Source organism: Cervus elaphus, chromosome 15 (genome assembly GCF_910594005.1).
Source record: "Cervus elaphus chromosome 15, mCerEla1.1, whole genome shotgun sequence".
Lineage (NCBI taxonomy): Eukaryota > Metazoa > Chordata > Mammalia > Artiodactyla > Cervidae > Cervus > Cervus elaphus.
Genome location: NC_057829.1, coordinates 10,755,454 through 10,779,708, shown reverse-complemented (window position 1 = coordinate 10,779,708; position 24,255 = coordinate 10,755,454). Strand labels below are relative to the sequence as shown.

At 42.9% G+C, this 24,255-nt stretch overlaps 1 protein-coding gene across 3 annotated transcripts in view; it reads right to left on the bottom strand.

Moving 5' to 3' along the window:
• FMN2 (formin 2) overlaps positions 1–24,255 on the bottom strand; it is a 336,826-nt gene that overhangs the window by 297,697 nt on the left and 14,874 nt on the right. For all 3 annotated transcript variants that reach the window (XM_043926779.1, XM_043926781.1, XM_043926780.1), the window contains exon 2: positions 4,959–5,125. In XM_043926779.1, coding sequence (XP_043782714.1) covers positions 4,959–5,125 — 167 coding nt within the window. The remainder of the gene's footprint in view (positions 1–4,958; positions 5,126–24,255) is intronic.

Genomic DNA, 24,255 nt, shown 5'->3' with positions numbered 1-24,255 from the left:
ATTTTAATAGCACATTTCAAATGAAACAACTTCTGAGAGTTAATACTGCACATGATACAAAAGTAAAAATACAGCTACACATACACACATTCAGAGCTGAAAGATGTGGCATAGCCATTAGTGATTCTCAGGAAAATATCCATGCAGGTTTGACTAACTTGCATCTAAGTAATCTTCCTGCTCTGGAAAAAAAAAAAAAGAATTCAAACACAAATGATAACTTCTATTTTTCACTGGAGGAAAGTGCATTTCTTTTGTTTTCTGGAAGTGGTTGCTGCTGGTTTTGATTCACAACATCTCTCAACAGGTTCAAGATCATGTTTCTTTTAATCCCTTTTGGCCTACATTGTCACATCTTCTAAAACTATGTTGAATAGGAGTGGTGAGAGTGGGCACCCTTGTCTTGTTTCTGACTTTAGGGGAAATGCTTTCAATTTTTTGCCACCGAGGATAATGTTTGCTGTGGGTTTATCATACATGGCTTTTATTATGCTGAGGTATGTTCCTTCTGTGCCTGCTTTCTGAAGAGTTTGTATCATAAATGGGTGTTGAATTTTGTCAAAGGCTTTCTCTGCCATCTATGAGATAATCATATGGTTTTTATCCTTCAATTTGTTAATGTGGTGTATCACATCAATTGATTTGCAAATATTGAGGAATCCTTGCATCCCTGGGATAAAGCCCACTTTCTCATGATGTATAATCTTTTTAATATGTTGTTAGATTCTGTTTGCTAGAATTTTGTTGAGGATTTTTGCTTGTACGTTCATCAGTGATATTGGCCAGTTTTCTTTTTTGTGGCATCTTTGTCTGGTTTTGGTATTAGGGTGATGGTGGCCTCATAGAGCGGGAGAAAAAATAGCAAACAAAGCAACTGACAAAGAATTAATCTCAAAAATATACAAACAGCTCATGGAGCTCAATACCAGAAAAATAAACGATCTAATCAAAAAATGGGCCAAAGAACTAAACAGACATTTCTCCAAAGAAGACATACAGATGGCTAAGAAACACATGAAAAGATGCTCAACATCACTCATTATCAGAGAAATGCAAATCAAAACCTCAATGAGGTACCCTCTCACACTGGTCAGAATGACTGCTATCAAAAAGTCTATAAACAATAAATGCTGGAGAGGGTGTGGAGAAAAGGGAACCCTCTTACACTGGTGGGAATGCAAACTAGTACAGCCGCTATGGAGAACTGTGGCGATTCCTTAAAAAACTGGAAATAGATCTGCCATATGACCCAGCAATCCCACTGCTGGGCATAAACACCGAGGAAACCAGAATTGAAAGAGACATGTGTACCCCAATGTTCATCTCAGCACTGTCTACAATAGCTAGGACATGGAAGCAATCTAGATGTCCATCGGCAGATGAATGGATAAGAAAGCTGTGCTACCTATACCTGATGGAATATTACTCAGCTGTTAAAAAGAACACATCTGAATCAGTTCTAATGAGGTGGATCAAACTGGAGCCTATTATACAGAGTCAAGTAAGTCAGAAAGAAAAACACCAATACAGTATTTTAAAGCATATATACAGAATTTAGAAAGATGGTAATGATGACCCTATATGCGAGATAGCAAAAGAGATACAGATGTAAAGAACAGACTTTTGGACTATGTGGGAGAAGGAGATGGTGGGATGATTTCAGAGAATAGCATTGAAACATATATATTACCATATGTGAAATAGATGACCAGTTCAAGTTCGATGCATGAAACATGGCACTCAAAGCTGGTGCACTAGGACAACCCTGAGGGATGGGGTGGGGAGGGAGGTGGGAGGGGGGTTCAGAATGGAGGACACATGTACACCCATGGCTGATTCATGTCAATGTACGGCAAAAACCACCACAATACTGTAAAGTAATTAGCCTCCAATTAAGTTAAATTAATTAATTTTTTAAAAAACCACACAATTTCCTTCCATTACTTTCAAGACCTCAAAAGTCCTGGCTCAATAGTCCCTTCTGACCTTGTGTCCAGAAACAGTGGCTATGCAGGCCCTCATGCCACGCCCACATTCCTCTCAGGGCCTTTGCGCTTGCTACTGGGCTCCTGGGGGGACCTTCCCTCCAACCTCTCCTCAGCACTCCCGACATTACATATGGGGCCCCCATCTACACTCTCCCCACCCCACCCCATCACTGACCATATTCCTCTGGTTGACTTCCTTCACCACACTTATCAGAATCTGACATGAATTCATTATCTACACTTTCATCTGTGTTTTTGTTTGTGTCTTAATTGTCTCACTCCACTGTGAAGAGTGTAATTCAGGAAATTAGGACCTGGCACACTAATCTCTCTCCGGAGCCTAGAACACTGCCTGGCATGTAGAATGCATTCAGTAAACATTTGTGAATGAATGAACATTATCACTCAAAGACCTTTGCTTTTCAGTATTCTTGAAATTTTAACCCAGTGAAAACGTAAGGGAGAATGTGAAATCCTTTCATATTTTCTGTAGTATTTCTAAAGCAAAATATTAGGCCCTAAAAATGTATAAAATAACATGGGACTAAACCAAGAGGGTTGACTGAAGTAGGTCAATCCATAAACTGCATGAGGACGCTCTCCAGATCCGGATGGAAGCCCTGTGCTGGGATCTGTATGGATGGAGATGGGGGGCGGGAGTGCTCTCAGGGAAGGAAGCAAAGGTCGGGGTGGGGAGAGGGCCCTCACGAGCTTATACGCACAGGCTGGTCCGTCTCAAAGGGCAACTGTCCTCAAGAGAACTGCTGGTTAGAAAATCTCCCAGCAGCAGAGAATCTTCCCAGCTGGAGAGGCTAATTATCAGAAACTCCTCTCCCCACAGAAAGTGCATTCTTCCCCTTTCCCCCACTAAGACCTGTTTATACTGATTCCTCTTCCAGGCTTTGAAGAAAAACTGCGACCATGCATACAGTGAGTGCATACTTCTGTTGTTGATATGCCATTTAAATATATGAAATAACGTTTCTTGTTTCGAGTTAGGTTTGACTTGGGGGAGGGGGCGCGGAGGTTGGGGACGGAGAGGTAGCACAGAGCCAACAAATAAAGTCAGCAAATGCAACCACACAAAGTTGGGGAAAGAAATTCCCCACTCTGAGGAAATTACTTCATACCATAGTAAGGGGCTGCACTTATTTGGCTTTTCACTCTCTATGCCATACCCGGCCGCCCTCCAATGACCAGGCTGGGAGGCTGGTCATGTTAGGCTCTCTAACAGAAGAATAGAGGGAGGTGAGGAGCAAGAAACTGGTAGTTCACTGATTTTTTTAAAAGGGGGAAATAGGATTACTCTTTTCAGTTTATTTCAATTCCACATTAATTGACAGATAGACTTTATTTTCCCTGGAGAAGGAAACGGAAACCCGCTCCAGTGTTCTTACCTGGAGAATCCCATGGACAGAGGAGCCTGGTGGGCTACTGTCCATGGAGTTGCAAAGAGTCAGACATGACTAAGCAACTAAACAATAGACTTTATTTCTGAGCTTTAAGGGAAGAAAATGCAGTCAACTTGGGAATAGTTTTAATCAAAAGCAAGTGTTAGGAGTGATTTGTATTGGCCTTTGTCCATATTTATTTTAATTTGTAGTTGCAAATTGATATATCTCCTAGAACACAGCTCACTAAAGCTTTTAGCCCACCACAGTCTCCAGGTTCTATCCCTGCAATAACACACACAGCCCTCAAAAAGGGAAAGGGAGGAAAAGTTTTTAGTTATCCAATTCTTCTCACAAAAGAAAAAGATCTACTGAGCAGTGGTTAAGTGCCATGTCATGAATGGACATACAGATAGACAGACAGGTGGATGGATGAATGGATGGATGGATGGAGATAATAAGTGATAGATACAGATTGATATAGACATGATAGATACTGAGATAGATGATAGATGATGGATGGATGGATAGATCAGTCAATCTTAAGAAGAAAGCCTCACAAATCACAGTACATCCCAGGGAATCTTCTTTCACATGGAAAGTATTAAGAAGATCTCACAATATTTTCTGTAGTTCATTTTCCTAAAACTGAAGGGAAACCACAGTTGTGATGGGTAAAGGATAGCAAGGAAAAAAAAAACAACAGATGCATATGGGCATTTTGGGATTTACTCTCTCTTCTTGATCTTAACCAGGGCTCATTTCCGGTATCTCTCCGCACTCCTCACTACAGCACCCTTGTTCAATGGTACACACACACAGAGGAGACAGGGGTGCAATCAGAAGCAGGGCAAAGGCATAAGCAGCCCACATGGATGAGACCCACTTCTCTATGGCACAAACTCCGTGCTCCACACAGGGAGCCGAGATTCTCCGCTTTCCTCATGAGAGAATCCTGTGTGGGAATTCTCACTCATTTGGGTTTAGATGCCCACTCATCACAGCCCCCAAGTCACACATGTACCACATACCTGAGGAAGATGAGCAATACTCTGGCTTGAAAGCTATGCTGTCATTTCTTATGAATTATGAAAGAGCCAGGAATGATTGTTCTGCAGAATTAAGCCTCTTGGTGAGTGGGAGCCGGGGAGAAAGCAGACCGGACTGCTTCGTGTCAACAGTCTGTACACAGATGAGCTATGAACACATGGGAATAGCGCTGCAAGGCCCTCAGAAACCTGCCGCCTCTGGGAACAAAGCTTCCACCCTCGGAGTTGCTTCTGCAGGTACATCCATGACCAGTAAAGTCAGAAACACTGACTCAGAGCCACTCAAAACCCATCACTGGTTAAAGCAGGCCAGAAAATTGCTGAGAGTGGCCATGTGTTAAGAAAAGGAAGTTTGACAAATATACTTAAGAACCTCGTCAGAAAGGAAACAGACGTGTTAAGCTGTCGTGGGGCAGGGGCAGGGAGGCCTGCAACGCATGAAGGGGGGTGAAGGGCAGACACACATCAGAGCCGCTGTTGCCACTGCAGCTGCCTCTCAGCCAGCGAGTCCTGTGAACTCTCCTACTTACATCAAACGGAACTGAGCTGGACTGGGCGTTCTGCCCGCACGGTTCCCGGAAGCAGTCGCTGAAAGGGAGGAGGAGCCCCATGGCGATGATTCGCGAGCAGAACTTCTCTGCTTCTTCTGGAGGCCCGTTCTCCTGCTGGCTGAACAGCTTCTCCAGCAGAGTTCTCCCTGCAGGTGAGACACGGTCGTTAGGCAGGAGCACTGGCAGGTCCCCAGCTCAGACTCCCTGAGGAGAGGTGGCAATCACAGCTGGGGCAGCGCCATTGCCCAGGCTACGCCACGCGCCATGCGCAGAGAGGACTCCGTGGGCGGCCCAGGTACCACACGGGGAAGGTCGCCTCCGGGTCTCTCTCCCATCCCCCAATACCTCTTTCCCCCAAAGACAAAGAGGCCACGCGATGGGCCCTCCATCTTCTGCCATGTGAAGAAGCCGCAGGCTTTTGGGTTTCCTTGGAAATCCTCCTGCCGTCGCCAAAGGCTCTCTGAGGAGGCAGCCAGGAGCCCCCATTTTGGCTAAGAAATGTCAGGGGCTGATATTCACAGTCTTGTATGGCGATGGTGGGTGGGGGCCAGGGCAGGGGGTGAGAGGAAGACAGGCACCAGCCCCTGGAAGCGGGGAGGGCTGGCCAGCAGAAAACGTCACCCTGAAGTGACAGAAACGCAACATTTCCTCACGTGCACCTCAGAAACATCACTCTAGGATAGGTCCACATTTCAGGCTTTTGTTAGTTTCCTAGAAGAGACTAGAGAAGAGAAGCAAACAGAGAGGAGACAGCAGCGGTGTCTGGGCCCAGTGGGCCCAGGGCTCTGGGTCTTGGCAATGGGGACAGCAGGACTCTGGGGAGGGGCATCCAGGAGTTGGCATGTCACTGGTCACCCGGAGCCAAGACCCACAGGCCCAGTCCCTCATCTGTCCCAACACAATTCACTCTCTAACTTAACTATCCTTCGGAAATGATCCCACTGGCTTCGCACTAACTGACTATGGTGGAAGGAACAGGGAGTCTCCTTCCCTGCCACCAGCTTTTGCTCACTTCCTGCCCTGCTCCTGCCCTTCCTCTATGAGCAGGTTCAACCTTCAAATTTAGGTTGAAACCACTTATCCAGAAACGCTCCCAGAGACCCCCCCCCCATCTGCCCTCTTTTGGCAACCTTCAAAGCTCCTTTGTCATTAATTATTTTAGTTAATTATTTGTGCAGTTATTTGTTTAATGTCTCCCTCCCTTACTAAAACATAAACTTTCTGACAGCAGGCAGACATCCTGCAAACCTGGCCACTTGCACATAAGAAGCATCAGTGAGTACTTTTAGGGTTTCTGAATGAATACAATGCAACGATTCTTTGACAAAGACTCATTCACATCATGGTCAGAACTGGAAATGAATTATCAGTCTAGACCAGGGTTAGCAAACTCTCTGTAAATAACCAAATAGTAAATATTTTAGGCTTTAAGGGCTATGGAAAGCCTCTGCTTATGTTCTTCCTTGGTTGGGTTTTATTTTGAAAAGCTTTTAAAATGTAAAAAGCATTTTCAGCTTGGGTCTGTGAAAGCCAGGCCCAGCTCTATATATCAGTCACATCTAAATTTCAAATGTATACACACTCAGCTCTGCAGGACAGTAGTCACGCAATTTTTGTGTCTCTTCCTGTTTCTGTTTGTAAAACAAAAACTAAAGAGTCAAGATCTACTTCTGATACAGAGAATAACAGAGCAGGGCAGAAGAGGCTCTGTTTTCTCCATTCCTGTAGGTCAGTAGAGAACATCTGCTGGTCTCCCAGGACAGTTTCTGAGGAGAAATAAAAAGCTTTTTCCCTATAGAACTTAAATTTGTCTGCACCTCACTGGATCCACACTTAGGAAACCATATCCCTCAGTTCTCAAGTGATTGATTATTATTACAATAAACCCATTTTATAAATACATCTTACAGTAGGTCTGCAAATGGTCAGAAGACTAATTAACTCTTTCCTATAACTCAATCTTGTGTATGAAAGAAAACATGGGAGACCAGGTCTTGTGTTTGTGTGTGTACATCCAAGAGTGGAAAAAATGTGTGTGTGTGCATCGAATCAAAAAATTATCAGAAGTGGGGAGAGGGCTTCCCTAGTGGTCCAATGGTTAAGAATCCATCTGGCAATGCAGGAGACACGGGTTCAATCCCTGGTCCAGGAAAATTCCACATGCTGCAAAGCAACTAAGCCATGCACCGCAACTACCGAGTCCACCAGCTGAAACTACATATGCTGGCGCATCCTAAAGCCTGTCTCCACAATAAGAGACACCACCAGTGAGAAGACTCAACAGAGAGCAGGCCCCTGCTCACACAACTAGAGAAAGCCTCTATGCAGCCATGAAGACCCAGCACAGACAAAACAATATATTTTTTTTAAGTGGTTGGGGAACAGTATGGGAAAGAAGGAAGCACAACGTCAGAGCTTCGTGCCTTGAGGAGCAAACACCCTTCAACCTGAGCATCTCAGATGCAGCTCCCAGCCCTGGGCGGCAGCCTGTGCTCAAAGCCATAATGCCACAGCCCCCCTGGGACCCCACCTCCAGCTCTCCAGCTCTCTCTGTGGCAAACTCGCCCTGGGGTTGGAGTCCTGTATTCACAACAGCCCAGGTGCCCCAGAGGCTTCCTCTCACAAGCCTCTCAGATGAAGACATTTATGTCAAATCCCACACATCTCAGGGACAGGGAGTGGGGGAGATGGGGTTCTTAATCCCACAAGCAATTCTGAAATGACCTGACTCCTTCAAAACCCTCTGCTCCCTTGAAACTCTCCTCGCTCTTCCTTCTGCATCCACTCCTTCCGGTCCTTCTCTCCCCCACTAAGTCCTTCACCTCATCCCTTGCCACCCTGGTCTCCACCTCAACTCCTACTATCATCGTCACCTGCATTTAGGAAGATAACTCACCCGTGACCTTGAGCCCCGCCTCGCATGCCTCCTGCACCCTCACAGAAACCGTCTTGTCCACCACTGGGAGCTTGACTGCTTGCACCAGGCCTGGGTCTGAGCTCACTTAGCCCTCAGGGCTCCCTGTCACCCTTGGGTTGAAGCCACGACCGAAAAAGATCCCACCTCCTGCGTCCTCCTGTCTCCCCCACCCCACCCCCCAGCTCACCTACCACTTCCCCCTCCAGCACCTAAGAGCCCTCCCTGGGGCTTCTGCACCAGAGCACTCTGCCTAGGATGTCTGTAAGACCCACCCTCTCTCACTTTATCCATGTTTCTGCTCAATTGTCACCTCCACCCAGAGACCTTCCTGACCACCCTTCCAAAAATAGCACACCCAAGGTGGATGAAGGAAGGATTGGGATGTTAGGAGAAGCAGTTGCAAGCTATTATATAGTAAATGGATTAAACAACAAAGTCCTACTATAGAGCACAAGGAACTATGTTCAACATTCTGTGATAAATCACAATAGAATAGAATATTGAAAAAAAGAATGTGTGTGTGTGTGTGTGTATATATATATATAAATAACTGAATTACTTGGATGTACATCAGAAACTGGGCTTCCCAGGTGGTACTAGTGGTAAAGAACCCGCCTGCCAATGCAGGAGATGCAAGAGACACAGGTTGGATTCCTGGGTCAGGAAAATCCCCTGGAGGAGGGCATGGCAACCCACTCCAATATTCTTGCCTGGAGAATCCCTTGGATAGAGGAGCCTGTTGGGCTATAGTTCATAGGGTCGCAAAGAGTTGGACATAACTGAAGCAACTTAGCACGCATGCACGCACATCAGAAATTAGCACAATGTTATAAATCAACTATAATAAGATTTTAAAAAATAATAAAACAGCACCTACCACCCTTTCCCAAGACCCCCTCCACCCTTCAGAGAGCAGCTGGGCCCTAAACTCACGTGAGTCTCAGACCGTTCCTCCTTGTGGAAATGTCAGCTCCATTTCAAGAGATGATTGTGGCTATTCAACACATTTCCCCAAAACTTCAAGGAAGACCTGACATGGAATCACCAATTCATGTTTGATCACCAATGAATCAATATATGGATATCTAATCCCCAACCATGACCTCTGGCTCTGGTTCTGCAATCTCCTGTAAACCTCTCTCCCCTATGTGGGCCCTGAATCAATCACAGTCACATGTGAGGTCACTCCCCTGCTAACCAGGTCAGTCTAGACTCCAGCACCACAGCCAAGCCTTCACATACCAGCACCCCAGTCCTGCTCTCCCTGTCACATCAGCCTGGCTGTCCCCCTGTCCCCTGCCTAGACCTCAGCATCTCAACACCATGTAAGACACATGTGCTACCTGTTCTCACTTTACCACCCTAACCATAAACCTCAGTAAGGCTCAACCCTGCTCTGCATTCTCAACTCAGCTTCCAGGTGCCTCCCGCAAACCACTCTTTCCAGTGAGATGATGAACTTCTCAAAATTTTTACAAAGTTTTATTTACTGAGAACATGGAAGAATCTGGGACTGTGTATACTTGGAATACACACCCCTGCACCTCCTTCTGCCTCCTCTTCATGGTGGACACCCTGCTCCAGACAAAAGCAAGTTCTTCCCTTTGTGTCCTGAATCGAATTCCTTGCTGCATGCATGAAACTTCACTCTTTAACTGTTCCTTCTCTCTGAGTCATGAACATGCCCTTCTTGACCAGACATTTCCAGAATCTCAAATACGTTAGTTTTTTAAAAAGTCTCCCTGACCCCACATCATTCCCTACTACCAGCTACTGTCCTATTTCTTGGTTTCCTTTCACATCAAAAATACTAGCTATATCATGAGAAAGTCTACAAACAACAAAGTGTTGAAGAAGATGTGGAGAAAAGGGAACCTTCATACACTATTAGTGGGAATGTAAATTGGTGCAGCCACAATGAGAAACAGTATGGAGGTTTCTCAAAACCTAAAGACAGAACTACCATATGACTCAGCAATTCCACAGCTAGGCATATATCTCAGAAAGATGATTCAAAATTATACGTGCACTCCTATGTTCACAGCAGCACTATTTACAATAGCCAAGACATAGAAGCAACCTAAAGGTCCCTTCATAGGTAAAGAAGATGTGGCACATATATACAGTGGAATGTTACTCAGCCATAAAAAGAATGACATAATGCCATTTGCAGCAACATGGCATTCTAGGATGGACCTAGAGTGTATAATGTTCTGTGAAATAAGTCAGAAAGAAAGGACAAATACTATATGATATCACTTATATGTGGAATCTAAAAAAGAATACAAGTGCATGTATAAAAAACAGAAACAGACTCACAGACATAGAAAACAAACTCATAGCTATCAAAGAGTGGGGAAGGACAAATTTGGGGCATGAGATTAATGAACACAAACTATCATACATAAAATAGATAAGCAATAAGGATTTACTGTATAGCACAGGGAATTATACCCAATATCTTGTAATAGTCTACAATCTGCAAAAGATTTACTGTATGGTATACCTGAAACTAACACAATATTGTAAATCAACTATACTTCAATTAGAAAAAAACCTGCCAGAAACTTGCCTGGTGGTCCAGTGGGTAAGACTCTACACTCTCAATGCAGGGATGAAGGGTTTGATCCTTGGTCAGACATGCTGCAACAAGACTCAGTGCAGCTAAATTAATAGATAAATACTAGAGAAAAAAGAAAAGAAAGAAAAAGAAAAGCCTGCCAGCTAGAATTACCGACACCTGCCACCTCTGGCCCTCCTTCCTGGTTCGGTCCACTCTGCGCTGACAAGTCTAATCTGACGGCCATCCTGAGTGCAACAGACACCGGTAACCAGCATGACACCAAAGACATTCTCACTCCATGTCCACGCCCTCAGACATTCTCACTGTTGACTCACTCTGACTCCTTAGAACACCTTCCTCTCATCCTCCGATGCGCCATTGCCTCCACCTTGCTGGCCACAGTCTCCTGAAGCCCTCACTGGCTTCTCTGCTCAATGTGTTAAGTACACACGCTTCAGGGCTCATCCCATGGCCTCCACTCCACTCTTCCCATTTTTCTTTAGGATCCTATAGTCTAACCTGTCTGCACACACTCTTCCCCCTTAAAACGGGGAAGGCCTTCTTGACGGCATCAGGAGGACAGAGAAAGGACTCCTCCTTGAAATGTTTGAGGCATCTACATGAAGAACCTAAGGATCGTATAATAAAACAGGCAGCCTGGGGAAGAATGCAGGATTTTCAAGAACCACCAAACCGGCAGTGAGCTCTCTGTCCTCCAGGATCCCTCATTTGGACTCAAGGAAGCCTGAGACCCATAAGAGGGCATCAGCACTGGTCGGGATAGCTGGAGGGGGAGATTTGGCCACATGCATCTGTAATCTTTCAAAATTCACCCCTTGACTGCCAAGTTTCAACTCTGGAAAATCTATCACAGATAAATAACAAAAATGAAGCATCACAAGATTATTGTGAAGATTAGATGAGGTAACACATGTAAACGTCTCAGCACAGTTCCTGGTACAGTAAAAAATGGCTTGTTACTAGCAAAAAAAAAAAAAAAAACACACAAAACTGAAATGTCCAAATACAAAGACATAGATTAAAAAAAAAGGATAGCAGGATAGCTTTATATAGATGACAGCTTACTATACAGTCATCAGAAATCATGTTATTATAGAATAATCAGTCAAACACATTCAATATATGAAAAGGAAAAAGAAAAGTAAAACTCAGTAGATGTCACTGGAGAATGCAAGTGCATCAAATTGCCACAAATAACAGAAAATTAATGAGAAATAAAGAAATCATACCTTTCCAGTATGAACTGTATTTTGGGGCAATAAAACATACCTAATGATAAGCAGCAGTGATTAAAGAAGGCTGAACACCAAAGAATTGATGCCTTCTAAGTATGGTGCTAGAGAAGACTCTTGAGAGTCCTTTGGGCAGCAAGGCGATCAAACAAATCAATCCTAAAGGAAATCAACCCTGAATATTTATTGGAAGGACTGATGCTGAAGCTGAAGCTCAAATACTTTGGCCACCTGGTATGAAGAGCTGACTCACTGGGGGGAAAAAAAAAAAAACACCTGATGCTGGGAAAGACTGCAGGCAAAAGGAGAAGAGGGCAACAGAGGATGAGATGCTTAGATAGTACTGAGAGGGTAACAGGCAGGAAGGCCAGGGGTCTCCAAACAGAGGAAATAAGCTGCAAGTGCCAGACATTTTTATCTCTCTTAAGCAGCAGGAGGAAACAAACCAGCGATATGTTTTTTCTTCTCTATACAAATTTAAAAGGAGGTTTCTCTTAAAATGCTGTGTTGCGATGACACCTGGTCTCACCGAAAGCTAACTACTCTCAAACCTTGAGTTAACCAATACATTTCTTTTTCTTGTAGAAATGTTGTCTTAAGCTATGTTAATGTACCCCAGACTCTATCTTCAAGTTGGTTCCACCAAACAGCCTAACTTACTTACTCAGGTATTGTTCCCCTAATCTATGTAAATGAAACTCTTTGTTGGTATTCTGCCCTTCTACAAGATTCAAGACAATCGTTTTATGGCCAGGGATGAATTATCTGGTGCCATTCTAAATTTTATGACATTCCTTTCTTTTCATTAACAGACTGTGAATGACTATATAACATACAGCTAAAGACTAGGAGGGGGGTACTCTTTTGCCCCCTTCTGATGCCTATGTCAGAAGCTTTCTCTATCTCCTTTATACTTTAATAAAAACTTTATTACACAAAAACTTTGAGCGATCCAGTCTCGTCTCTGGCCCCAGATTGAATTCGTCTCCTCTGGAGGCCAAGAATCCCGGCAACTTATCGTTCAGCAACAACCTTTCAGTATCACCAACTCAATAGACATAAATCTGAGCAAATTCTGGGAGATGGTGAAGAACAGGGAAGACTGGTGTGCTGTAGCCCATGGGGTCACAAAGAGCTGGACATGACTCAGAGACTAAATAACGAGTAATTAAAGAAAAGTCTTCAGTAGAGGAAAATTCCAGCCAAAAAATGCAAAGAAATGACAAAATTTGAAAATTACAATCCCTAAGTATTTACTTAGTGAATAGATGGGAAACCAATTAGAAGAAGGTCAACTGAAAAATCTGCAATTAAAGATCAAGCTGTCATCCCCAAACCCACATGTCATTCAGAGTCAACACAACAGAGGTTGGCAAACATGCTAAGTTTAGTCAATGGGGAGGGATGCTTTGTGATGCTTCATTTTGGATATTCATCTATGATAGATTTTCCAGAGTTGAAACTTTGGGGTCAAGGGGTGAATTTTGACAGATTACTGATGCATGTGGCCAAATCGCCCCCTCCAGCTATCCCAGGCAGCGCTAGTGCCTTTTTTTTTTTTTTCTTCGCTAGTGCCTTCTTATAGGTCTCAGTCTTCCTTGAGTCGAAATGAGGGATCCCAGAGGAGAGCTGTCCAATCCACAGCATACCCACCAAGCACCCATGCTGTCCCTCTGGGAAAAGAGACCTGAGAACTCAGCAAGGGTCATACCACGTGAGCCTGGACCTGTTCTCATCTAGGGTGGCAGAGAGCTCTGTGAATGCCTACTTAACAGACTAGTGTTATCTTTAGGGGTTAGGGTTACCCTAACCCTAAACGATTTCTACTTACATTCAATATAATAATGCCATTGCAGCATATTAAAAATTACATTTTTGAGATTCATACTTAAGTACCTGAGATTCAAATGGCATGATGTCAGGAATTTATCTCAAGTCGGTCCATAAAGCAAGGATGGCGAGGGTGGTGATGAAGCTATTTCAGCATTAAAAATGCTGATAACCATGAGAGCTGGGTGATGGCCTGTGGGACTTCATCACACTTCTGCTTTATGTATGATCACATTTTCACAATAAATATCTTCAATCATGCTACTAAAAAAAAAGGTTTAATGACATGGAAAAATATGTCACAAGTATTAGATGAAGTAAATCAAAATTACACAGCTGAACATAGTATGTTCCTGATTCTGCAAAAATAGCAGACATAACTTTCCTTATTAAATAGTCAAATTGCTATGGTGGGAACATGACAAGTTTCCAGGACCTGCATACTAGCTGGACTGCACTGAACTCCCATTCCCAACAAGGGATAAACTTTGACCAGAGCAGGGGGGATGGACAGAGACACGATTTTCTGTTTTGCTTCTTGCATTGATAGCTGGGGATTTAATCAGGACACACCGGCCCCATCAGACACTGCAGGCCTTGCACCTAAACTGGGTAGAACAGGCTGACCCAAAGCTGCTTCTTCACTGTACAGACCAGCTACTGTGACCAGGAAACAGAGGACCCAGGTTCCCTCCACATCCCCTTCCCTACCCAACCTACCCCACGTGACACACGGTTGGGGTGCCCCCTAACTCCTGGTCCCCTCACTCTGCTCCTTGATCAGAGCGTCTGTTTCTAGACTGGACATGTTGACCACAGCAATAAATGTAAATAATTGGCCTTTGAATATGAATAAGCATAACTTTTCTAAGTGCTCAGCTATTTAAAGCTTCATTTTATATTGTATTTTCATTTGTTGTTTAATCAACACTGTTTACTGAGCTCTTACTATAGATAAAGCAGATTGAAATTAGTTTACCAAAAACCTACTTGCTGAATGAAATAGCATTCACCTGATGACAGTCAGGGAACTTACTAGTCATTAGTGTTCTCCAATCATTTCTGCACTAACCCCCTCTCCCCTCTCCTCATTTACACTTATACACTTAGTAACTTCAGCAAGCGGTGCCTCTTTGCAGTCGCCCACTACAGTATCTGTGGCAGAGGGGGACAGTGTTGGGGGTCAATGGTTCCACGACCCCCTTGGTACCAAAACCTACAGATGCTCAACTCTCTTATATTACATGGCGTAGTATTTGATTATAACCCACACATATCCTCCCTTTAATTCACCTCTAGATTGCTTATAATACCTAACATGATGTAAATGCTATGTAAACAGCTGTAAATACAACATAAATGCTATGTAAACAGTTGCTGGTGCCCAGCAAATTCAAGTTTTGCTTCACGGAACCTTCTGGAATTTAAAAATATATATATTTTCCATGTGCAATTGCTGAATTGGTGGATGCAGAGAATACATGGATACAAAGGGCTAACTGTATCTATAAATATTAATAGTCTTCTTGCTTTGCTAAGCAAATATCACAGGGCTAGATAAACAGGAAACAACAGCCAGGGGACAGTCATAAAGGACTATTTACCATCACAACAAATCTTCTGGGGCAATGAGGTAAGATCATGGGTCTCTGCACTGGAGTTCTGTTGGGTAGGTGAGCAGTGACACCATAAGACAGAAAACATTTGTCTGGCTAGAACTACACGATGTAAAAGGCATGTCCACACCTACTGTCAGCTTTGTAAAGCACAGCAAGGATTTATCACCATGATTTCAAAGACACCAACTGAGGAATTCAGGTTCCAGAATGTGCCTGTGTCCCAAGACCAGAAAGCAACAGAGCCAAAACTGGACACACACTCCATTCTCCTAATTCTTATTCCAGGCATCTTCCACTTCTGTGTGGGCCAGCAACTCTGGGAAAGGCTTCTGACCAACATTCTGTACTAAGATATAAAAGACAGAGACCACGAGTTCTGTGCCCTGTGGGGGCTCGCAAGCTTGTCACAATGAGCAAGGCTCCAGAAGGAACACTCTAAATGCACTCTTTATAGGACATACTCTCTTAATTAAACATTCTGAGTGGAAAATGGGGTGGGTGCGGGGATGCAGCAAAGACAAGATACAACGAAGCACTTAGGAGTCTGTGTGTGTGCGTGTGTGCTAAGTCACTTCAGTCATGTCCAACTCTTTGTGACCCTATAGACTGGAGCCTGCCAGGCTCCTCTGTCCATGTGATTCTCCAGGCAAGAATACTGGAGTGGGATTTAGGAGCCTATCACTTATCAAAGAATGTCCTAGGTCCAGCAAGGATATTGTTAGGAGGAAAACATGCTCCCTGTCCTTCACTGCCAACACTTTAACAGGACAACACGGGCAGGACACTCCTGAAGAAGAGACAGAGAGGAACAGTGACAGCACACAGCAGGGAAGCCTCCGGCTCCTTCTTCATCTACTGGACACAGTATAGTGTCCAGACAGGAAGAGAAACTTTCAATACAGAAACTTACCCTTGGAGACAACAGGAGACCTTTTCCCCACTAGCCTGAATCATGCCTGGAATTTTTCTGGTTTTACTGTACTTTTTGTCATTATTAGGATTAAATTACTCAATGACAATCTACCTCTTAATTTTCAGCATTTTAGAACTAGAGATATCTCAAAGATGATTTGACTCACTCCTCCAATTTGGCCTGTAAAGAAGTCAAGGCCTAGATATTTGAGTGACATCCAGGTTATACTTGGGGGAAGGCTAGGTGGGAGCGTTATGTCCTGTAACATCATTACTCTCTGTTTTTAATTTACATTTTAACAGCATAGAAACGCACAATGGATATTTTTTCCTTTTGTGTATTTTTTAATGCTTGAAGGATGAACAATATAATTGCTATATTTTGAAAGGCATAAAACATAAGTTTTTGTTTATATAGGCCACATACCTGATGCAAAATGAATTTAAACAAGAATCTCATTATGTTAATTTTTTTCTGATTTTATAGCTCAGACATATCTAGTAAATTTCTCCTGAAATCCAAAATTAACTATCAGTTGCAATAGTAAGAGGAAATGAGGGGTTTCCCTGGTGGCTCGGTGGTAAAGAATCCTCCTGCCAATGTAGGAGACATGAGTTTGATCCCTGATCCAGGAAGATCCACATGCTGTGGAGCAACTAAGCCCATACGCCACAACTACTTAGCCTGTGCTCTAGAGCCAGGAACCGCAACTACTGAAGCCCCCGTGCCCTAGAGCCCACGCTCTGCAACAGAAGTAGCCACCATAGTGAGAAGCGTGTGCACGGCAATGAAGAGTAGTAGCCCCTGCTCTCCACTAGAGAAAAGCCCCTGCAGCAATGAAGACCCAGTACACCATAAGTAAATATTCTTTAAAAAGAGGAAATGAGGTCGTTGCCCAGCAAATATGATGCAGTGAAGAAAGAGAGATCACATATTGTCAATCATCATATACAGATGACCTTTGCTGGAGTAAGAAAAAGAGATAAGGCCAAGTACAGTCAAATGGATATTAACATGTCTAGTGTCAGATTCACAATGCTGCAAGTTTTACAGAGAGAGAAAGGCTCTAAGGAGCTCTTAGGAGCATAAACATCTAGAATTTTCTTGAGAGAAGAAAGCCAACTTGTGGTCAAATGTCTGGACAGATCACAGGAGGCTCAAGGACCCAACTGGGCCCCTCTTTCGGAGACAACACAGCTAACAAAGGGCTCAGTACAAGCTGGGGAGCTCTTTGCTCCCCAGAACTCAGAGCCGACTGAGCCCACAGCCAGTGCTGGTCCAGACATTCTCACAGGAAGATGCCCACTGGCATGCTCTAAACACCAGGTAAGGAAGGGAAATGGAAATATTTTAAATTTTATAAAACCCTACAGACTGAGTATAGATTTGCTGGTTGTCTGAGTCCTGATAGTAAGTGCCTGTGCTACTGCTAAGTCACTTCAGTCGTGTCCGAATCTGTGCGACCCGATAGACGGCAGCCCACCAGGCTCCCCCATCCCTGGGATTCTCCAGGCAAGAACACTGGAGTGGGTTGCCATTTCCTTCTCCAATGCATGAAATGGAAAAGTGAAAGTGAAGTCGCTCAGTCGTGTCTGACTCTTCGCGACCCCATGGACTGCAGCCTACCAGGCTCCTCCGTCCATGGGATTTTCCAGGCAAGAGTACTGGAGTGGGTTGCCACTGCCTTCTCCAATAAGTGCCTGTAATGTGTCATCAAAACTATTTTGAAGAAGTGGACTGCTCTGCGTGGTGACTCGGGACTCATGTATGATGCATCTTTGTTACGGGATGCTGAGAATACAGAGAAGAGCAGTAAAAAAAAAAAAAAATGTGCTCAACATCAACTACAGTAAACCATCACACAGACACAGCATTCAAGTGACTGGGTGTAGAGAGCTCTGACTACTAAAATTTATAGAAATTTATAGTTTTGGCTTTTTTCAAGAAGAAGAAACCATGCAACTTCAATTGATCAAGGTGAAATATGACAAGAACAAGCTAAGAAATCTAACCTAAACAATCTAATAAAATCCACCAAGGATTATCATAGAACATATGTGATAATGACAACCGACTCCTTTTCAGGACCTATGTTAGATTATGGATTTCTCTGGTAATTTCTTCAAAGATTGTGAAACAAATGAAAGTTCAAAGGAAAAAAAAGTCAGAAATGTCAAAAGGAAAAATGGTTTAAAAAACTTAATTTCAATCTGTTAAGATAAATCCATAAGTGACTATAATAAATGGAAGCTTTCAAATAGCTCTAGCTAAAGAGGTTTTACATATTTAAAGCAGTCCCAAATAAAAGGAATGAGACACATAGATCACCGCTGCTGCTCTGAAATTTTGAAGTCAAATATCACTGACTCTTCTAGGGGAAGCACGTCAGTGGTCAAGTTCAGCCTTTCCAGGGTCGTGGTCTCATCAGTTGATCTCCAACCAGTCTCTGAACAGTGAACTCACTCCTCCCAAGACAAATGGTTCCCAGGCTGGACCCTCCATGAGGGATGTCTCTCTGATGCTGAGTGTGCCACACGAAGTATTAGCAAATCTAGCTCCTCCATCCTGAACACATTCGATCTTCTCCTTCAGCACCAACTGCCCCTGTCAATGGAGAGCCACAGAATACTTCTGAGAAGAGCATTGAGAGCTCTGCTGGGAAGGAGGCAGTGAGGTTTGCTTTAATTTGGGAGGCATGTTTTAACGGGAGACAGTGACTGGTGGGCCTGAGGAGAAGGTGTGAGGAACTTGCTAACTTGCACACCTCCCAGACTTCTGGCTTCAGAACCTGTGTAAAGGGCTGTGCACATGCCACTACCACCCACCAGGCAGGCAATGAACCAGGAGCAGAGTGGATTTAGAGAAGAGAACTTCAGCTTGGATCTCCTCCCACAGTCACATAGAGATTTTTTTAAGACAAAAGGAAATTTGCATCTGGATTTCATAGAGAGATCTGAGCCAGACATTGGAATATGGAGTCATCCATATGTAGGGAAAGGACTGCCCAGGATGGATGTTAGGGTGGACTAAGCTTGAGGCCAGGAGAAGCAACACTTAGTAAGAAGGGTTCAGGGGAAGAAGAGGATCAGGAGAAGGGAGCAAAACAGGCCCAAAATGTAGGAGGCAAGCCAGGGAGAAGCATCCAGCAGAAACCAAAGAAGGCAGGGTTTTCTGTTTGGATAAAATATACAGTTGTTTAAATGATGCTTTTGAAGTATGTTTGAATAATTAGAGATGGCATTAATCTTGGCTGTAAAACACAACATACTAAACTAAAATATTAATAATGTTTCTGGAGTTTGGGGTTATAGCTCCCCCCAAAGAGCACAGATTCATGAAAACTGAGGATATGTAAGGTCAAAGAGAAAGTCATAACAATTTCAAAAGAATCTACACAATGTATACTATGTTCTATGACTGTTTCAATTATTTTGCTGTTAAAAAAAATTAAAGGGCTGGCTTTAAAACCCATATGACTATTGTGTTATTGTGGTTTGTAATAAGAAATATGCATTTGGTCTTTGTCCAATTTCTGGTACAGAGCTCATAAAACCCTTGGAACTTCCCAAGTGATTGGAGTGGAAAGAAGGTGTCTTGATATTCACAACAAGCTTTTTCAACTACACGTAACTTTATGTTAACACAGTGACTTTTGGAAGAACCTCAGGATGGGGGCTGGTTGTCAGGAGAACCCACTGTGTCATTAGAGTTGGGACCTTCAGTCCCAGCCCTGACCTCCAGGGAGGAAAGGGGAACAGAACTGGAGACTGATTCAATCACCAGTGGCCCATGATTTAATCAGTTAAACCCAAAAGGACAGGGTTCAGAGAGCTTCTGGGTCGGTGAACACATGGAGATTTGGGGAGAGAAGTACCCAGGGGCTCCCTGCCCTATCCCCACACCCTGCCCTGTGCATCTCCCATCTAACTGGTACTGAGTTATATCCTCTTATAATACACACTGGTAATCTGCTGAATGAAATGCTTCTCTGAGTTCTAGGAGCTGCACTAAAGATGAATTAAACCCAAGAAGGGGGCTGGTGGAACCTATAAGCTGCTCGGTCAGAAGCCCAAGTGGACCTGTGACTAGCATCTGAAGAGCCAGCGGCCTTGCAGGACTGAGTCCTTAATCTGCGGAATCCGACAGCATCTGCAGGTAAACAGTGTTGTCAGAATTCAGCTGAATTGCAGGACTGCTTCATGGTGTGGAGGGAAAAAACCACACATCTGAGTTAGTGTTAGAAATGTAGCTATAAACCATAGATATTACTGACTAACCTTTAGGTTTAAAAAATATTCACAAGAGAGATCCCATAAAACTTACAACAGAAAGACAGCGAAAATGTTTTTTACCCCAACAATAACTAGAGATAATATAAAAGTAAAATCCCACTCCTATAAGCAATGAAACACAGGAAGCACCCAGAAACCAGCTCAGCAAAGAACACAAACCAGCTACAAAAAGGCCTGAAACTCCATTAAAAGGACATAAAGGATGATCTGAATAAACACAGAGGTCTTCCACTGTCTTGGAGGATAGTATTAAAATAACAATTGTCCTCAATGTAATCTACAAATTTAATACATTGAACACTATCAGGACTTTCCCAGAACCTCAACCACTTAATTTAAATTTATATAGAAAACTACAAGCCCATCAGTGGCTAAGTCCTGATAACCTTCAAAATGTGAAAAAGGAGACACTTCTCCTCCAGGTAACAAGACATACTGCAAAGTACATTTATGAGAGCTGTTTGGTACCCAATGAAGACAGAAAAATACACATGAAAGGAAAAGAACAGACCCTCAGACATGGACTTATCCACATACAGGAACAATATAAAGTTGGCATTAAAAAACAGTGAGTAAAAACTCTTTAGGAGATGATGTTGAGAACACTGTCTTGCCAGGTATGTCATACCACACACTCAAGAGGTCTCTGGACAGAGAAGATGTTTAGATGCAGATGATGAAGTGACAACACTATGGAAGGCTGTGGATGAGACAATGCTGGTGACCTTGGCCTAAGGAACAACTTCTTAAATGAGAAGAAAATATCGCAAACCATGTATGGAAAACAGATCTGATAATATCAAAATTAAGTACTTCTGTTCAACAAAGGACACAACAAATTCAAAAAAAGGGATAAAACACTAGGGGAAGAGATGTATAACATCTAAAATTGATTATATACTAAAGACTTTAATTGAATCCACTCCAAATAGTTTAAATAGTAAGACCCCTCCTGTAGGGCATTCTTTGTCCTACAGAGTCTTGGAGGGCTAAAGACAAAGGAAAGACCACAAACCAAGCCACACCTGGAAACCAGGCCACAAAAGCAGTGGCTGCCTCTTCTCTGATCTGAATCACTTTGCTGTATACCTGAAACTAACACAATATTGTAAATCAACTATACTTAAATTTAAAAATGGTTAAATCAATTGCTTTTTAAGTATATATGGTATATGGAACTTCCAGATGGCTCAATGGTAAAGGATCTCCCTGCCAATGCAAGATGACATGGGTCCAATCCCTGGGTTGGAAAGATCCTCTGGAGCACGGGGTACCCACTCCAGTATTCTTGCCTGAAAATCCCATTCACAGAGGAGTCTGGCAGGCTACAGGTCATGAGGTCACAAAAGAGTTGGCCATGACTTAGTGACTAAACAAGCAAACAAGCATATATAGTATATAATTATTTATATATAATATGTTGCATTTATATATGTGTCAGTTTATGAACTTTAGTCTCAGGGCAATAGGGAACCACTGAAATGTTTCTAATCTGGGAGTAGCCAATTCATCTTTGTATTTTAAATAGTTTACTCTCAGACTTCCCTGGTGGTACAGTGGATAGGAATCTCCCTTGCAATGTGAGGACACTGGTTCAATTCCTCATCCGGGAAGTTTCCATATACCCTAGGCAACTAAAGAACAAGTGCCACAACTACTGAAGCGGTGTGCCCCAGAGCCTGTGCTCTGGAACAGGAGAGGTCACCACAATGAGAAGTCTGTGCACTGCAACTAGAGAGTAGCCCCCACCCTCTGCACCTAGAGGAAGCTTGCACACAGCAACAAAGACCCAGCACAACCATAAATAATTTTTTTTTTAAATAGTTCACTCTCTTGCCTTGTAGAGAATTACTGGAAAATACCCAGACTGAGGGCAGAAAGAGTATTTAGGATCTCAATGTTAGATGATCTGTTCCAACAAAAGTAGAGGCAATGGGAACAGAAATTACCAGCCTTATCAAAGAGAAAATTTTAGAGTAGAGAAAATGGAAGGAGTGATTGATGTCAAGCTCAAGTTTGGGGAGGTGGAAGAACCAAAGAGTAGGGTAAGGCTGGATGCCATGCCTTGGTTGTGAAACTGGGAGGCAGGTGTTCAGAGGGTGGGGAAGAGAGTGAGTATAGTTTTAGACTCGGTGACCCTCCAAGACCTGTGACAGCTCAGCAGGATGTGCCTAATGCAGGAGAGAGGGGCCAGAGATGCAGACAGCTGTCCACCGGATCTAGATGGTGATGAAGCCAGAGGTGGTGGGCTCAGCTCTTATTATCCCAAAGCAGATGGTACTGAAAATGATCTGTGAATTTAAAATCAAATGAGGCTCCTTAGAGATACCATCCAAGCCAGAGATAAAATGCTTCCAGTATCACTTCTTCACTTACATCACATTTTCAGCCCAGAGACAAATATCTCTCCACCTCAATCACTGCAGTTTTTATTCAATCTTATTTGCCCACCAATAACACATCAGATCCAATGGAGTCAATACATTTTTAAATTTTTCCAAAAATGAAATAAAGACACATCAAACCCTATATCCTGAAGAAACTGCCAGAATACTATCCAAACATTTTACACCCTGAAAGCCATTTAACCAAAACAGCATTGCAAGCACAGTGAGATATAATTGCTGAGCATCCTGGATAGCTGCAGAGTGTAATACCTCCCATGGAGAAATCATATCTCTCAGCTCTCCCAGGAGGCAAGCACTGGTCTGCAGCTTTGAAAGGTGTTGCGTAGGGGATAATATGCACAATATATACATATTGTACAATAGGAAAAATATGAAAATATGTACAAGTACATATTTCTAAGAGTCTATCTCTAATGTAACCTCATTGTTTATATTCCTCTTTTCAAAGATAACACTTGTATGTTAATAATGAAGAGACTCATGGCTTACAAAACTTTCCTCAGAGTATTCAAATGCATTTATTTGGAATCCTGAAATAGTTCTTTTCTTGTCCATTTGCTTCTTAATGAGCTTAAACAACCTGCACTTCTTGAAGGTCAATAAAACTTCTTTTTAAAAAAGTAAAATACAGAGAAGCTCTCAAAACCTTTTATCTTTTTAGTCTCTTAAGAAATTTTGCATGTCAATGCAAACTTTTAAATGAAATACCATGGACTCAAAAAAGTTATTTGAGTAAGCATATATAATACTAGGGAAAACTGAAAACAAAAACCAATATACTAGAGTATATTGAAATAAAAGAATTAGTAGTGGTACTTTTATTGAGAGGTTTAAACTAAAAGGAAAACTGCAAAGCCTATACAGCATTCAAGAATCAAAGACATTGTAGACAATGTATCTAAAAGGATTTACACAATGTATTTGTGCCAATATTAGAAAGACTGCATACACTGTAAATCCCTAGGCCATAATATTGTACAGCACAGCCTTCTCTTCTGGAGATTTCCATAGAACAGGTCCACCACCCACCACACCCACATTTACTACCTTGGTGTTCAAAACACAAGGTCCTGAGTGCACATCAGATAGCAGCATTCCAACTCAAATCCCCCTTAGTAACAATTAACATTTGACCAAAACCATCAAGGTTTTACCACCAGCCAATGCCAAAAGCATCTTTACTCCATGGCATAAATGATCCTCCAGCATAGGGATTTTCTTCCACTCTAAAGTTAGTGAAGTTCTAAATATACAAAGAATATTACTAGGAAAAAAAAAAGTTAACTCTTAAAACCACAACTCATATATGAATGGAATGACTGGATGAGACTTGGAAGAAGCAGCTTCCTAGCAGAATTACATTCACTTTTGCAACCTGGAAAACCCAAGAGAGAGGAAATTATCACTGGGGACTTCTCTGGTGGTTCAGTGGGTAAGAATCTGCCTGCCAAAGGAGGGAACACGGGTTCAATCTCTGGTCT